This window comes from Pollicipes pollicipes, unplaced genomic scaffold (genome assembly GCF_011947565.3).
Source record: "Pollicipes pollicipes isolate AB1234 unplaced genomic scaffold, Ppol_2.1 Scaffold_7261;HRSCAF=8764_pilon_pilon_pilon, whole genome shotgun sequence".
Classification (NCBI taxonomy): domain Eukaryota; kingdom Metazoa; phylum Arthropoda; class Thecostraca; order Pollicipedomorpha; family Pollicipedidae; genus Pollicipes; species Pollicipes pollicipes.
Window position 1 is genome coordinate 40,434,451 of NW_023597054.1, and position 16,293 is coordinate 40,450,743.

Genomic DNA, 16,293 nt, shown 5'->3' on the forward strand with positions numbered 1-16,293 from the left:
GGAGAACTGAAAAATGTGCAAAAGACTGTTTGATTAAATCTTTGCTGTTTTATGAAGTAACTTAACCAGTGCTTTGACTTCAATAAGTAACTACACAGACAGCTTGAAGATGACGCGCGTCGCGCCTGTTTGGCTTTCCCGGTTAACCATGATGTCCCATCGACGTCAAGCGGTATCTGGCTGTCGTTCTGGGTATATGACCTACTTTTACACATTTGACCTCACATCTTAATATGAAGACCGCGTATGTAAGGCAGCTCCTTCGTGCTCAAGAGGTGTTCTTTCAGTCCTCGCCATTCCAGAGGGTCTTACGAGCCGCTTCGGAATGAAGTAAATATGCATACTGCCAAGGCTGAAATGGAAGTAACATTGGGTAGTATTGCATAAACGCATGGCATGGTTTTCACTGAACAGTGGTGAAAATGTCCTTTGCAAGATGAAATTTGGTTATTAGATAACATTAGTGTGCGGACCTCCTTTTTTATCCCGAGGGCTGCGTATCGTGGTTAAGGACACACCCCCCTCTGAGTCTTTAACATAACAGAACTGGCTGCACTCACTGCGTTGGTAACACATGTACCGAGGTCTGGTTAGTGAAATCCTTCCCAGATCCCAGAAAACCTTTGATCACATACCTCTGGAAATCCAAGCAACTAATCGACTAAATCTACGTCATCTAAGCCAACACACCAACATGATGGTGGCAGATGGTTGCGCAATGGCTAGATTTTCGTTTGTATTTCTCGCGATGTGTCCATTTTCCTTTTCGTTGACATAATGGCAAGGAAACGTCATGCACGGTGATCACGTGACCAGTGATCGTGGCCGTCAGGAGTTCAAGGATGAACTGAATGGAGGGAGTTTTGGCGCGCACAGCTGGCTAATTGCTTGGCTTCAAAATTTGTGTACCGGTTGAGCACCGACCTGTCAGCTCCGGATATCTTCTGCTAAAATCAGTGCGGCCCCTGCCCTAGTAGACAAAAAGCTCGCACAGAACAGGACTGCACCTTGAAGCAGTCTGTCATCGTCCGTGGGGGACATGTGTCATTTTTGACGTCTCACGATCCCTTCCAATGCGTGCCACACCCACACCCACACCCACCCACCCACACCCACACACACACACACACACACACACACACACACACACACACACACACACACACACACACACACACACACACACACACACACACACACACACACACACACACACACACACACACACACACACACACACACACACACACACACACACACCACACACACACACACACACACACACACACACACACACACACACACACGTACCGCAACTGTGGAAGGTTGAAGGCAATGCTTCAGAGTGATGCAAGACTGTGAATTTATTATTTTTGTGCGCTATGGCATTTAAGTCAATGCCATCAGGCAGGGGATGTCATACACTGTCCAACGTTTCATAGATACTTTGACAAGACCTAACACGTTTTGCGTAGCCAGACTCTCGTGAGAATGAGCTAAATGCTAATAATTTAAGAGCAGAGATAGGCAATACGGCCAGAGAAAGAAAGGTAGAGAGAGAGAGAGAGAGAGAGAGGGAGGAGAGAGAGAAAGGGGAGAGAGAGAGGGAGAGAGAGAGAGAGAGGGAGAGAGAGAGAGAGAGGGAGGAAGAGAGAGACCCTATACAATTATAGGGTCTCTCTCAATACCCTAGATAATAAAATGGCGCCTGGAAGCTGGAGGGAGACACATTAGGTCTGCGACAGGGTAGCTGACGTCCAAAATATATCCCAGTACCAGGTCTACGACAGTCTAAACAAAAACGAAAAATCCCAAAGCCTTCTGGGGTACCCCAACTATTCAAAAGGACTCTGTGCTCTGAAAATATATTGCCAAGCCTTTGAAAGCGCCATTGGGAATACAAGTCCATCAAACTAAAGAGGAATACCCTGAGGAATAGGTGATGTTCCAGCGGTCTAAAAGTGCGCTTTGAAACCAGGAAGGACGCCCTAGAAGTTCTTGGCGCCCCGAAATATGGAAGGCCATCGCCAGTGGCCCGTGGGGCGACTCTGACGCACGAAAGCGTGTCCAATGAGTGAAAAGAACACCAAAGAGCAGAAGAGCCTTCAAATTTCCTGATGGTCGCTGTTTCGGGTTGCAACAGCGTCTTGAGGTATAGCATTAAATCTTGATAGCCAAAAAGCCTTAAAGAGCAAATGGACATCCGAAGCTGTCAAGGGGCGGTCCTAAGGGATGAAAGGACGCCCCTGAAGCATAAGATTAGCAACTAGGCTTAAATCAACAAAAACTGAACGGAGGAGACCTCCTGAAACCTGAAAATGACCAGCTGGATTATAAATGGTGACACAAGTCATGAGAGATGCTTTGAATTACTAAAAGGAGGCCTTTTAAACTTAAAAACGTCACGAGTGCGATTAGCATGTCGTGAAGAGGTATGGACACTATGTACAATGACCTATGGTGACCTCAGGTGGATTTCATATCATCGATGGGGGCCCATATACTAGAAAAATTTCCACAGCTTCCTTCAGGACATTCAAAGTTTCAAGACAGTCAGGACACCAGATGCACAACCAAGATATTGGAGTTGCAAGATAAGGCGCTAAACGCGAAATAACGGAACCAGTAGCGCTTTGCATGGTCAAGGAAACGCAATGTTTGGAAGGCTTAAATCCCCTTTTGTGTGCTGCACTTTAACAACCATCTCAAGTCGCGCTCATACAACGATTACCTCCCGCGTGCCACAATCAGTCGCGTATTTCGCTGAACGGGATGTAGACATCTTGCCGCGCCATATTTGTGCCACGTGCTCGGGGGAGTCAAAATGGCACATAGAGGCGAACGTTTGCCCGCAATGCCAGCGCCATGGACTGAAAGCGGTTTCATTCATACCATACAATAATGTCACTTGCACGAGTAAGCTGTCCAAATGTGCGTTTCTTGACATCAGTGCCCATAACTGATCAAAGGCAACCGAGCAGAAACTCGTATGATATAAACGATGGGGATATTCTGTCAAAGCTGAATAACGCTCAATATGAATGACTATTTTCTATCCTGTACATGTAATCTAACTGTCGATCTCAGCACCAACCTAAAAACATTGAAAGTGTTTAATTTTCCAAAGTCACGACAGTCTCGTAGGACTGATCACGCTCGTCCACATTGTGGTGATGATATGGGTTTAAGGGCCCCATTTGCCCCATATCGTCACTTGCCCCCTTACGTCACTCAAATGAGCCTGAGTTTGCAGTGCGGACGAAGCAATTTCTCTGGTGCAGTTTCATGAGCCAAGGGAGTGCAAATTTTGGTCTTGTCAGCGATTTGATAAAGAGGAGCAAGCAAGGCTGGAGTGTTTTTGGTGTAGGGCTGGAGCCCACTTAAGTAATTTTGTCGCTTTCTGGAATGGGTGTCCACCCGATCGAAATTCCTGGATCAGCCCCGGTTTCGATGCGTCATCGGTAACCTCAAAGGGAGGGGATGGAGAGATACTACCATGCCTGACCCTCCCTTCGTCACTCCGTCGAATCAGCTGCACTAATCAGCCCTCGGCCAGTGAGATACGCAGACACCGATCCAGCCCTCTGATCAAACTCCGCGTTCACACCGCGGCGCTGGCACACTGGGCTATTCGGCTCCGGGCAGGAGACGACGGCGCTATCAGGAGCTGTCTCCGGCCGCTTTGTAGGAGCAAGCGGTGCACAGGCAGCCGCAGGTCAGCCCTGCTCCTGCCTAAGTGCTCGCAGATGGACGTGATTCATTTGGTAGCCTGTGGCTGCAAGCAGTCTGGGACTGACGACCAGCGGATTTTCACGCCGTCAGGATAACCATGAATTTTGTGTGTTTGTGGGAGCGTCGCTTCATGCACCTTTCAGAAGCTCCGGCCACGTACAGCTCTATGTTTTACTTTGGGTTTATCACGATATCTGAAAAGAATGACGAGAAAAATCCCAAATCTGTTGGTGCCACAGCAATCTTTGGAAAGCGACACTCCTGCACGGATGAGAGGAGTGGATGAGTGCAACACTGTGCGACCGTCAGATGCCGGCAGACCACATCGCGGGCACCACACCAGTGCACTGCAGCTTGCAGCAGCGTTAACTGTCGCGAGCTGTCGCTGGGCGTGGGACCGTTGTCCCCCTAGCATGCCCGTAAGGCACCGCCAGTAGCATGAGAATGCTCGTAAATCCGCTTACGGTTCATCACTCCCAAGCAGTGACGACATTCGAAGTCAGCGCCACATGTGGGGCTGCAGAGCCATATCTGCTGGCAGACCTCCGTGCTTCATAAACATTGCCGCTGGCGCCGCACCCCCACTTTGCAAACCAACGCGGGCGTCCGGCCCAACCGCCGGCGGCGCAGCAGCGCGCGCAGCCGGCTCCCCGCGGGCTTCGGGTACTCCAGCGGAGGCGGAAGGCGAGCAAAAACGGCGCATCGCCGGGCCCACATGTCGACAGGCCAGCGGAGATTGGCGGGAGCACGTGCCGGCGGCTGTGATGGACGGGAGCGTTGGCCCCAGCCGGCGGCGGCGGTGCAGCGGGCCGCGCGGCCGGCGCGCCTGGCTCCGGCCCTGCGGCCGCCAACGCCCTGCAGGCGGGCAGGGCGGTGCCAGGGCGCGCAGAACCCGGGCCAGGGCCGGCCAGTCGTGCGTCGGCGCCGTCGCGGCGGCGGTGAAGCGGGCAGGCGGGCCGACAGGCGCGGCTCAGGTGGGTGCGCGCCACGGCCGGCGGAAATGCGCGTGCTCGCCGCTCTAAGGCTCTTTGTCTGGCTAAGTTTAGCCCGCGGTGTTAATTAGGAGCCGGGAGGCGCGCGCCGTCGTCGGCGTCGGCGACAAATGTTTGTCCAGACGCGTCGGGCCGCGAGACGTGGGCCCGGGCGGTGGCGGCCGGCGCCCGGGCCGTAGCAGCGACGGGCCAGCGGCAGGTCCGTGACGAGAGCGCCCGTCTTACAGCCCAGCTGCTGCGCCGACGGCGACGCAGCGACGCAACGACAACGACGGACGGCCGATCGACCTCCGACCGACGATGAGCAGCGCGACGTGTGAGCCGCCGGTGACCCGGCGACCTCTGAAGGCCCGCGGGCCCGACAAGGGCTCCGCAGAGGCCTCCGCTCTGGAGCGCGAACGATGGATGCGACGCATCCAGAAAGTGAAAGAGAGGTGAGAGGCGCATGCTTCAGCTTGCAGTCGCACAACGTGTACCGTGGTATTACTGCCGGATGAAATGATGGCGGAGGTTGAATGCATAACTGAAGATTGCTATCGAGACAATATTATTATCATATCTTCACAGCAATGCGCACGCCGTTTTCCCGTATTGCATTTGTCCGAGCTTTGTGAATGACATCGGCGAGTGGCATCGGTGAAACTAAGAGACAAAAAGACGTCCGATGTGAAACAAAAAGACGAAATACAGCGCGTGTGTCCCGAGAAGTATGCAATGTCTTACGAGTGGTTTTTGCATTCCTCTTTCACCAAAACGCCGCTCGGTGGCTTCGATCTGTGGCGTCCTGGTGATGAGGCTTGTTCGAGGTTAAAACAAATGCATTCAGACATGCACAAAATGAGGAGCAATTTTGAATCGCGTACTTAACGGTATCTGTAATATTGTTGTGACTTATATTAGCTTTCGCTGGACGCATGAATAAAGTACGCGCCAGGTGCGCCACGGCGATCCGGCAACGTTTGATTTAGTCAGCAGGACTTCCTATTTTGTTGCGGTCTTAACATTCAGGACGATCGGAAACCACATCATTTTACTATAAGGACATAGCCTTTTATGTGTGCTTCGCCGCAAAACTTTTCGGGGTGTCTCGAGAACTGTAGATTACCCGCTGACAGAAGCCTCCTACACTACCAGCTTCCTGGACCTAGCTGGCAGTTACTGTGCGGCAGCCCGCCTCTGCCGTTTACAAAACCCGTTGGTGACTGGAACTCTAGATGTTGGCTAATTTTTTCAACTACGTCATTTTCTGCTGGCAACGTGTTTCCCAACCCGTGATACACCGCAGTTACCTGACACTGACCCGTGTTCAGGAACCAAGCCGAGCACTACCTGACACTAACTCGTGTTCAGGAACCAAGCCGAGCACTACATGACACTAACCCGTGTTCAAGAACCAAGCCGAGCACTACCTGACACTAACCCGTGTTTAGGAACCAAGCCGAGCACGAGAGAGCGCTGCGAGAGCAGAGGGATCAGCTAGCTCGAGCACATGATGCGCAGCTGCGGCGCATGCGCCGTGACCATGACGACGAGCTGCGCCGAGTCCGCCTTGAGGCCAGGTGAGGCTTAGCATCACTGATGCCGGGTCCTGCTCGAGGCCCACTGAGGTCAGGTGAGGTCGAGGTGTGGAGTGGTGTCCGCGTATGCCGGGTCTGGCTCGAGACCTGCCGAGGTCAGTTGAGGTCGAGATCTGGAGTGGTGTCCGCCTCGGACGGGTCCGGCTCGAGACCTACCAAGATCAGGTAAGGTCGAGGGCTGGATGCCAAGGTCAGCCGAGGTCACCTGAGGTCGGGGTTTGCAGTGGTGACCACCATCGCCGAGTCTGAGCGAGACAGATCATGCACGCCAGGGCGAGAGTGATCGGTAGCGACAGTCATGTATGCTGCATACATATCAGCGCATATCGTTACATTTATACTTATTCTAAGTTTCTATCGCAGCTATCTGTGGACAGGTATCAGCGAAGGGCCGCCTCTGGGTCATTAGTGTCATGTCGGCAGTACAGACGCTGCCTTACGGCACACGTCACTCGGCACGTGGCGGGCGGCTCTCGAGTTGTGTGTTCGGTCACCATTCCCTGGTTCATCTACTTATGGAACAATGACAGAATATGCTTGTGTTAGAATTCCTTTGTGTACTTGTTTTTCTCGTGCTTATTGAATGCGAAACTCCTCAGCTGTGTTCGGTTCAGTAACGACATTGCAGTAATCATCTTAATGAGCAATAACCTACCAAGCCTTGGAGGTTGCGGCAAGGCAACGAGAAATACCTTCCATCCCGACAATTGAGCTATTGCGGTTCGTCTCACATGCCATTCCTGGGCGCAGCCAGAAGACCGATCAACAGCAGCTTTCAAGGATTGCGCCTCACAAGTGTTTTATTTCGTATCTCCTTGAAAGAGTGTTACATTTCGCCTGTACAAAGCAGCGTCCAGCCCCGACAATTCCGAACAACTTCATCATTGCCCCTGTTACGTTTTGCCTTCGACAGCAACGACATCGGCTAAAAAACCGTCACAACTCTAGCGGGATGACATCAGCGCGAAGGAAATTCTTAACGGAAATTCATGTCAGTACTGATTCTCTCTCTGATTCAATTTTGATCGGAATGAGAAAAGCGTGACAAGACTTCTTTCGTCTTTGTTTAAAGAACAATTTTGGGTAAGCAAAATGTCTGAAAACCCTTGCATATATGCCTAATTACTGCCTCGCTTATAACTTAGCTATAACGTGAGCTTCGACATGTTTTACACGTGATGAGATCGACGTTGCTTAGCGACGTAAGTCCGACGCAAGTCTACGACGACGTAATCTGTGCATCGACATAAGTCCCACGGAATGCATATAATGGACTGATACAACGCGTGATATACGTTTCCAAGATGAGTGCTCATCTGCATCGCCCCATGGCCTCGCACCCTCAGTTACTCTCTGCTTGGCACTGCTGCCAAATGGCGTTGATAGGCTGTTGATTGGAACTTCCTAGGCCCAACAATACCTCAGTAACGTACACGTTGTAGAACTTCACAAAGTTTATTTACCATGTAATTCCGCCGCATCAAAGTCAGCTTCAGATCGCGTCGTTTCATCACAAGGGCGGTAGTTTGGCATTTGGCCAGCGTTTTTTCATGAGTGCACGCAGCCTAGTGTTGACGTGCCAACGCTGCGGGAGATATGCCTACGATCTGCCAAACGTGCCCAGAATATATGAGAAAAACGTGCCGTCTCAAGTGTCTTCTAGTGCCGTCTCTAGTGTCTAGTGTCTTCTAGTGTCTTCGCAGCCAACGGGCGATCGGGAGACAGCGGGCTGGGGTGGCGTGCCAGTCTTCCGGGATGGAGCGCACTGAGTAAGGTGTTGGGGTTGGGAACAACGATGCGACAGCAGAGGCATCCTCGGTGCGTTGTTTGGAACAGGTAACAACGGTGCGAAACGGTTACGTCGCCCCCCGTCTAGGTTCTAGGCACGCCACCTGCGGGTAGTACTGAGGGGCTGATAAGAAGGCATGATTGACGGGGGACAGACGAATGAGAGCAAACAAATCCGTATTTTGTGATATGGAGCTTCGCTGCAGCCGGCGACTTGTTGGATTACTTTTGCATCCCGTGTCTGTGATGGCAGCCTGCATAGATCGATGCAATGCATCTGGTCCACAGGCTGCACCGCTAGCCTATCTCCAAACGGAAGGCCGTAGGGCCCATGTATCGTCACGGGTCTACTAAAGTTTCACGTTCTGGCATAAACCACCTTCCAATCTATTTGCGATCACCGAGAAAACTGACGCAGATCTATTTGTTAAACGGGGTGTAATAGGTGTGAAATCGGACGTAGTTTGTGGCAACGTATCTCCTCATGGCGAATATTTTCGGCTGTACGCCTCCCGAATGAGCACAACCACAATCTGTTTGGAATCACAGATGCTCGACGCGATTATGAGTCCCTTTTGTTATCATACGCCTCCTGATACTAGATTTCGGGATCTCCAAGCAAATACCGGAGCCCTTTCGCGGCCATGGAACCCGCACACCAGGGCACAGCGCCCGAATGACCAAGTGCTCGAAGGTCGAAACACCCAACGATTGTGTGCTAAAAACTAGGCAATGTAGAACACGCGGCGCGATGATTGAGTCCACGTATGACCATTGGGACACCTGCGGTTTTTATCCACCCTTAAGTCCCGAGGGCTTCCTTGGCTCACTCCGATTCCATTTCATTGCCACTTGACTCAGGAGTGGTCCTGAATCAAGGGATAATTCTGCCACGGAGAGGGTCGAAGGGGAAGCGATGCTCTATGAATCACTCAAACCACAGGCGACTGCTGTCGACTGAGCTGGCACTCTGCCCACCAATATCATCAGAAGCCTCTGCTTCATACTTTACCCAGTTCCCCTCCCACTTCCCGCCGGGGCGGAAGAGACGCGAGTGCTGGGACATTGCGGAGGCAGCTACGAGTAGGCCGTCACTGAGGCGGCTGGGGTAACGCTGATGATCACAGAAAACTTCAATGACCCGACGCCAGGCGACTAGAATAAGAAGCAGTTCATTATTCATGAGGTGTCTTTCTAACATCGCCGGCCGGATGCGAGGGAAAGGAACATAGTCTATTCTAGTTCTTTGCGCGTGAAACCATATGTTCTTATATGCAACGTCATTCATTTGAATGCATGCAGTAGTCCTGTGGGCGAAAAAGATGGCTTCCTCAACGGATTTGGTCATTTCAGTCTTCCGACACGGCTGGTCGATATGCATGCTGGCCCCCGAGCAGCCCGTGAACTATTTTGTCACCTCAAACTTTGGCAATCCCATTTGTTTATGGCTTGGAACAGACTCAGCGACGAACAATGCAATTTCAAAACTGCATTCGATAGACGATACTAGCCAGCAATAGCAGCAGAAGCCTCTAAAAGTCTCCTTAGCTCAGCGAACTCGTGCCGTCCACAATCGTGGCGCAACTACCCGTTCGGGCGCCGATCTTGGTAACGTGATGATATGCTGAAACTTTTAGCTAGTCGCACAATTCGCCCAGGAACAGGCGAGGCGTATACCACTGGAGGCTCTTTGAACAGCTAATCGGGCAGAACGCCGCGCATTCCTGGTTACAACACGGCAGACCCGGCCTCCCGCGCGGGGTCACCGCCAGCCCCTCGCCGCTCGAGCCAGACAGACCTTACGACAGCAGGCGGCGAATCGCTACTCGTGGGGGCCGGCTCCGCGTGCCGCTGGCCGCGATGTTTGGTGTTTGGGTCAGGAGCGAGGGGAGCAACATGGGTGGGGGTGGGGAGGGGGGGACTGGCAGTTGGCTGCACCCGCCCGCGCGCTTCAGTTTCAAACGGTGTCCGTCAGTGATGGCGGCCGGGTGGTCGGCGCAGCCGGGGGCCGGCCGCCGGTCGGGTCAAGTTACGACAGCGGCCGTGCTCCGCAGTGGAGTGCGCCGCGCTCCACGCGCCTCGCAACGGTCCGCCAACGGGCCGCAGCCGAGTCGGTTTCCAAACAGCTCTTATTGCTGAGTCTGAAAACATGCACACCTGGAAATGCAAAATTCGCTCAATGAAGATATGAATTTTACCCCACCCTTTTTAAATTCGTTTTCTTCTCTGCCTCTCATGCGCACAGTTGTAAGTACGCAAGTACCATGTCGTGCCGTGGTCATTACTGAGCATCCCGCCCTGAAAGCGTGAGCGCCGTCACTCATCTTGGACGCTCGCGCTCAGATTCCAATCCCAGCCAATCCAATCCCGTTTAAGCCGAATGGGCGTTCCGATCTGGGCGCACGACTCTGGATGCCGGTAGCCCACTGGTCCCCGTGGGTACTGCAGTGTAGTTTTTGATGTGAAGTCGAATTCACCCCGCCGCGACCTTCGTCTAGGCGTGGGCCGAGCACGCCAAACATGCCGGCATTCGCCGCAAATATTTATGTTCAGAAACCCTCCCAGTTCAGATGTTTGGTAACCTTTGCTATGACCTCGTCTCCCTGGATCAAGCACCGGAGACCGGTTTTGGGGTAGACCCGATACGTGGCGTCAGAGTGGCATACCGATAGTAGCATACAGAAGCATACCCGTGTTGTGAAGTGACGGCTTGATTTGGTTTGACTCGGTATATCGTAATGCGGGTCCATACCGATCGCCTACCGACGATTGTTCCCATGCCGATCGCCGTATTGCTCACGCTGCAAAATAACACGAATGCATTTCGCCACACATAGCAATGATTTCAGCGAGCAGTCATGGGGAATATGTGCTGTTTCGCTATGAACTTACGCATTCCTATGCACGGGGCATTGCATTCTCAATTGGAAGGTACCACGAAGGATGTAAATGGCTATACAACGATCAGAATAACTACTGGCAGGGTAGCTTCCATCAGAAAAGTTTATCTTGAGAAAGGCGAAAACTACTGGACAGATGCTTGCACCTTTCGTAAGCTTTTGACCGTTGCCGCTTCAATAAGCAGTTGTCATGCTCACGTGCTGATTTTTACTGGTGCACCATTGTTCGCGTTTCACCAAGTCGTGCTCGTGGCCACTTACAGAACGCACGAGGACCAGCTGCGGGTGCAGCTGTCGGAGGTTCAGAAGCTGACCTCCCACTCTGACCTCGGCCGACTGACCTCGGAGGTCACTCAGCTGCGAGAGGAGAAGCGACAGCTGGAGCAGCAGCTGCAGGTCGGTGTCCCACTGGTCCCCGTCTGGCTGGGATTCGCCAATGTTTCTATCGGAGATAATTCCCTTTTCCATAACAACTGAGCAGAGTAAACGACAATCGTTTTTGAATGACCGTAGGTTCAAAGCGACATCATTCACTGTGAGAATCGTGAGGCTGGTGAAAAGTAATCCTGTTCTGCAAGCCTTTCTGTCGCTGTACCTACGTACGCCAGTACGCCACTGTACCTGCGCCGGAGCACAATGAACAAACTTCCCAAATGGAAAGAAGATGAGAGTACTACATGCACGAAAAGGAACGCGAGGAAACGAGCTTCAACAAAACATTTCACTATCATTAGTTTTATTCACCACTTGTGATCGCTCGGGCTTGGAAACATAGTAACGAACGGGCTCCTGATTGATACATTCGCACCCATATCCGTTACCTCCCCCACGCTATTCCTATACAGTCCTGTGTGCGTCCTTACTCTACCCCTGTGCCATTGTAGGCTAGGCACTTCCTTTTTATACGTACTCACGTGGACCATGACGGGTGCGGGATTAATCAATGGCTGGGTGCATGCATCAGAAAATGCAAAAACAGTGCAATTCAACAAAAAGGAAGCTGACTGGCGTGGTTTGTTTGCCCTTGGTATACTGCTACTGTGGCGTTGATCAACCATATGAATATGCGCAAAAAAGACTGCCGAAAGTTGTCGTGTAATTAGGTTTGGTTCATGTCGGAGGGGTTTTATTTGACGATCCTTACACTGAACAGCGACTGCCTGATTCACTAGCGCTAAGACTTATTGTCACGTTATGTTCGTCTCTGTAACATGTGTCTGAAATCAATATAAGGCAAATATGCATCTTAATAACATCTAAATATATCTTCTACACTATACACTACACTTCTATACTATACGTACCTTCATAACATCTTAATTCTTGGCCTGGGGCCTGATTCTCGTTAGAACGGTAACAACCAGTAGGTTACTTCCCTCCCCCCCCCCTCCCCCTCGGGGTTGCAGCCGACCACCCTCAGCTGTACGAAGCCTTGTGCCCGTGCCGTTGCTGCGGCCGGCACAGCCGGCACTGGTTGGCTCGTCCGGTTGTTACGCTCCGGCCTTCTATTGCCGGCCGGCCTGTTCTGGCCAGCACACTCCCGTCGTGCGGCGTTACCTGAGCTGCTCGCTCATGCCATTGCTCCACGAGCGCCGGCCTTGGTGGCGGCTGCAGGAATCGGCGCGCGCTGCGCCGGCCGTCCGGCCCGGTCTCGTTGCCAAACCATCCGGCGTTTCCGGGGCGCGCGCCGGTCTGCCGAGCCACTTTCGTCTCGGTCGCAGGCCATCCCCAAGGCCGGCCCCGGTCCAGCACGGGTCAGCTTCAAGTCACCAGTCCACAGGGAAGACAGGGCTTGGCCGGGTCGGGGCAACACGAGGCGTTTAGTATCGATGATGCGAAAAAATAGAAGCCGGTGCGGACGCAGTGAGCTGGCGTTATCGATGGAGGTAATCCGCGTGACGCCACTGCAGAGTGTGGCGGCAACCACTTCGATAATCTGGACGATGTGTAAAGATTCCAGTTACAGGATTATGGATCATTCTTGGATAAGGTTCCGAAGCCACACAGGGGCGGCCTGCAATGACAGAGGTCGGTGTAGTGAAGCAGTGCGTGAAGATGAAGTGATCTTGCTGATCTGGAATCACGGTTTTGTGCACCGCTTGGGTAATTGAATCCGGCTGAAATGTGAAAGTACCATTTTATAGCCTATTTCGTTTGTTCATCTGCAACTGACGATGCAGATGGTGTGATTATTGTCAAGCCGCGACTCACGTTCCCGTACGACATCTAGATGTTTCAAATATGTAACTGTGTACATATAACCAAGTGACCAATGTGTATACACAAGATCTGATTAAAACTAAACATGGCCACCATTCAAAAACGCATTTGAACACTGGATTCTGTTAACATTGATCAGGAATAGGTGCTTGATGCCAGAAATAAGACCGTTCCCTCCGGAACAACGCAGTTATAAAAACGCTCTCTGAGATTAGCGTAACTGGGACCTAAGGATCGCACCGGCCCGCGTTGTTTGCTTGAGTTCCGCATTACATATCGACAGATACAGCAGGCCTGGACGTACCACTTGACATGCTCCTGAGTTCCCGGGTGCAAACCTCTTGAGTGTGGTGCTGCATTCACGTTTCATTGTGGGGCCAGAATACGTGGTACTGCGATTAAATGATGTGCTCAGTTGTGTGATTTAGGCTATCCGTTATACTGCACGATAATAATATAATCCCATGAGATGTCATCCGAGTCCGATATCGCGTGATTCGTGTGATTCGTCTATGGCGTAATTTCACACAAAGTTAGAAGGGTGCAAACATGATTGTTTTGTCAATCTTGGTGAGGATCTCTGCGCGACCGCATGCACATATGATTAAGAGCTGAACAATACTCGCATCACTAACAGCTTTGTCGTCAACAGTCCGTCGTTGAGAGCGATCGCAGAAAGGCCGACCTGGTTCGACAGACTCACGACAAATACGAAAACGAACTACGAAAAAACGAAAAACAAACCAAGACCGAGACACGCTTACTGGTGAGTACAGGAAACGTGAGGCCACGGTACCAGTCGGCTAGAGCACTTCCCTCGTCATGTACGTGCTGCAGGCCTTTTTCTCGGCATAATCCTGGAGTCTGTAATGCATCCTTGGCACGACTGGATGCTTCCCAAGGACGAGCTGCGCTCCACCGGGATGTGTGTCGCCCACCTTGTGTCCACATAATGCCGTAATCTGGGCTCGTGATTGACTGATGATCTCTGGCTGCGGCGTCGCCCGTTCATTCCGCTCACCTGACGTGGGAACGGAACACGCCAAGACCCGCTGGCGCTATCTAGTGCAGAGCAGCGACGGTACGCACAGCGTAAGCCGACCGTGCAAAGCCCGGGCAGATGGCACTCCTGCACGCTGCAAGAATGTGAAAGGAACTTCAGTAATCCATCGAAAGGCCACTGAGCCTGGTCTCCAAGGCGCTGGAAGACATCTTCAGCGATTTCCCCCGAGCAATTTAGAGGAATTGTTTCAGCGCCGTGATACAAAATCATCGAGTTTTCCTCGAGACTTGCCATAGTCGCAAAGCGATGTTTTGATCCTTTTATGGTACAGGCGCTTGTGACAAGCTGTTGCAGACAATCGAGGGCCGGCTTTGGTGACGTTTCAAGTCGGCTGTGTGTGTGCGGGGCTTAGCTGTCACCAGCTTCGATGGCTTCCCGAACTGTGTTCCAGTGCACTGCGACCTGCCTACCATTTGCACACCCGACGTGCCAGGAAACAATAGGAACACTGGGTGTTAGCGCCGCATGGGCTTAAGAAAAAGGACACTATAATGTTAGGTCTTATTTTATAGATAGATAGCATCTCTATAGATAAGCTTCATCTACCAGTCACATATCATGGCAGTCACATGTGAGGAACATGAACTCCCGTCCCGTTGGTAGCGCCTTCCTTGTCAGTAGGCTCAACTGAGGTCAAAATACAATCTAATCGCACTTGGACAGATCGGAAGAGGGTTGGAACGGATATGCATGCATGAAGATTTACGAGGATGGAATCACCGCATATCAGGCGAGGGTATGTAAACCTTCCCCTCGCAGGCCCTGTCTGTCACGTCGTTGGAAAACAAATGCGACCAATGTGACGTTGCTTTTGAACTCACAAGTTACCACGGCGGGGCATATTTCTCTACGCTTTTAGGTTGTTTCCTTTTGCTGCCTGCAGGCATATTAACATGAACAACGAAATAAGCTCGCGGCGTTATGACCATACTATTGCAAGGTTTGATGTAGTCGAGGAAGGCACGCCGGCTGGAATGTCGACGTAGATTAATGAGCAGCACTGGTATGTCCAGATGCGAATAGCTTGCAGGATTACTGAGGATTCTGTTCATTCAGAGTTGTAGCGTGTAAACGATGCACAATCCCTGTTTATCATTGTGACTGTTGCAAGCCTGCTTAATTTTGCGAGTCCCTGAATGCTGATGTCCGATTAATCATCCGTTGTTGACGAACGAGCTCTTGAAGATTTGGTATCAACCTTTTTGGCTGGATGAATTTCTGGGATCAATACCCATAATGAGCCGTGCTTGTTGAGTGAGCCGTGCCTCCACTACGTGGTCGTAAAATTCCGGTTGAAAACAGACTTTGGCAGCGAAAACTTGAAACCAAGCAATGCTCGGTGTGATCCGTTCTCCCCCCTGACATCACCTGACCTCCAGTGCGGCCTGCAGGCCACCGGCGGCCACAAACAATTTCAGTCAGGGGAAAGTAGTGAGCATCTCAAGAGACTCGAACCCGCTCCGCCACGGGTGGGTTGATCGGAAGGCAGGTGCTCGAACCAACTGACTTATCGGGCGAAGAACTTTGACTCGTGCCTTGACTTGCCATGATGGATAATGGCGTGTTTTTGTGGCTGGGACTTTATCAATCGTTTAATTTCGGACTTGGACTATCAGAAGGTTTTCAGCCTGTCCTTGTCGATCGAAATCAACTGAAGCTTCAGCTATTTCTATAAATTTTCTGTTTGCAGGGTATTTCTTAAGAACAAAACGCACCACTTTCTGCTTCCAGGGGGTTCCGATGGCCCGAGGGCATGCTAAGGTCGCTTGTGCGCTCATACAATTATGGTAAAAACCTTGGGAGGCCTAATTACTGTGCCCAATAAAAGCCTTCTAACATGCATTCGATCATTTTACCAGACATGCCCTCACGTTTACACCTACCAGCCATTGTAGTTTACGGCAGGACGATATAGACCAATCATGGCGTTGGCGATATGCATTATTTGTTTCGTTTGATTATTGCACAGCTCACAGCTAATATTCTTAAGCTCACCGGATTGCCAATGCTTTTCGACGTTG

At 51.6% G+C, this 16,293-nt stretch overlaps 1 protein-coding gene across 1 annotated transcript in view; it reads left to right on the forward strand.

Annotated features, from left to right (window-relative positions):
• Nucleotides 1–4,911: 4,911 nt before the first annotated feature.
• The window catches only part of LOC119111425 (janus kinase and microtubule-interacting protein 1), a 59,155-nt gene continuing 47,773 nt past the window's right edge, over nt 4,912–16,293 (forward strand). The window contains exons 1-4 of the mRNA XM_037235236.1: nt 4,912–5,158; nt 6,155–6,283; nt 11,253–11,385; nt 13,862–13,975. Of these exons, the coding sequence (XP_037091131.1) occupies nt 5,025–5,158; nt 6,155–6,283; nt 11,253–11,385; nt 13,862–13,975 (510 nt within the window). The 5' untranslated portion in view covers nt 4,912–5,024. The remainder of the gene's footprint in view (nt 5,159–6,154; nt 6,284–11,252; nt 11,386–13,861; nt 13,976–16,293) is intronic.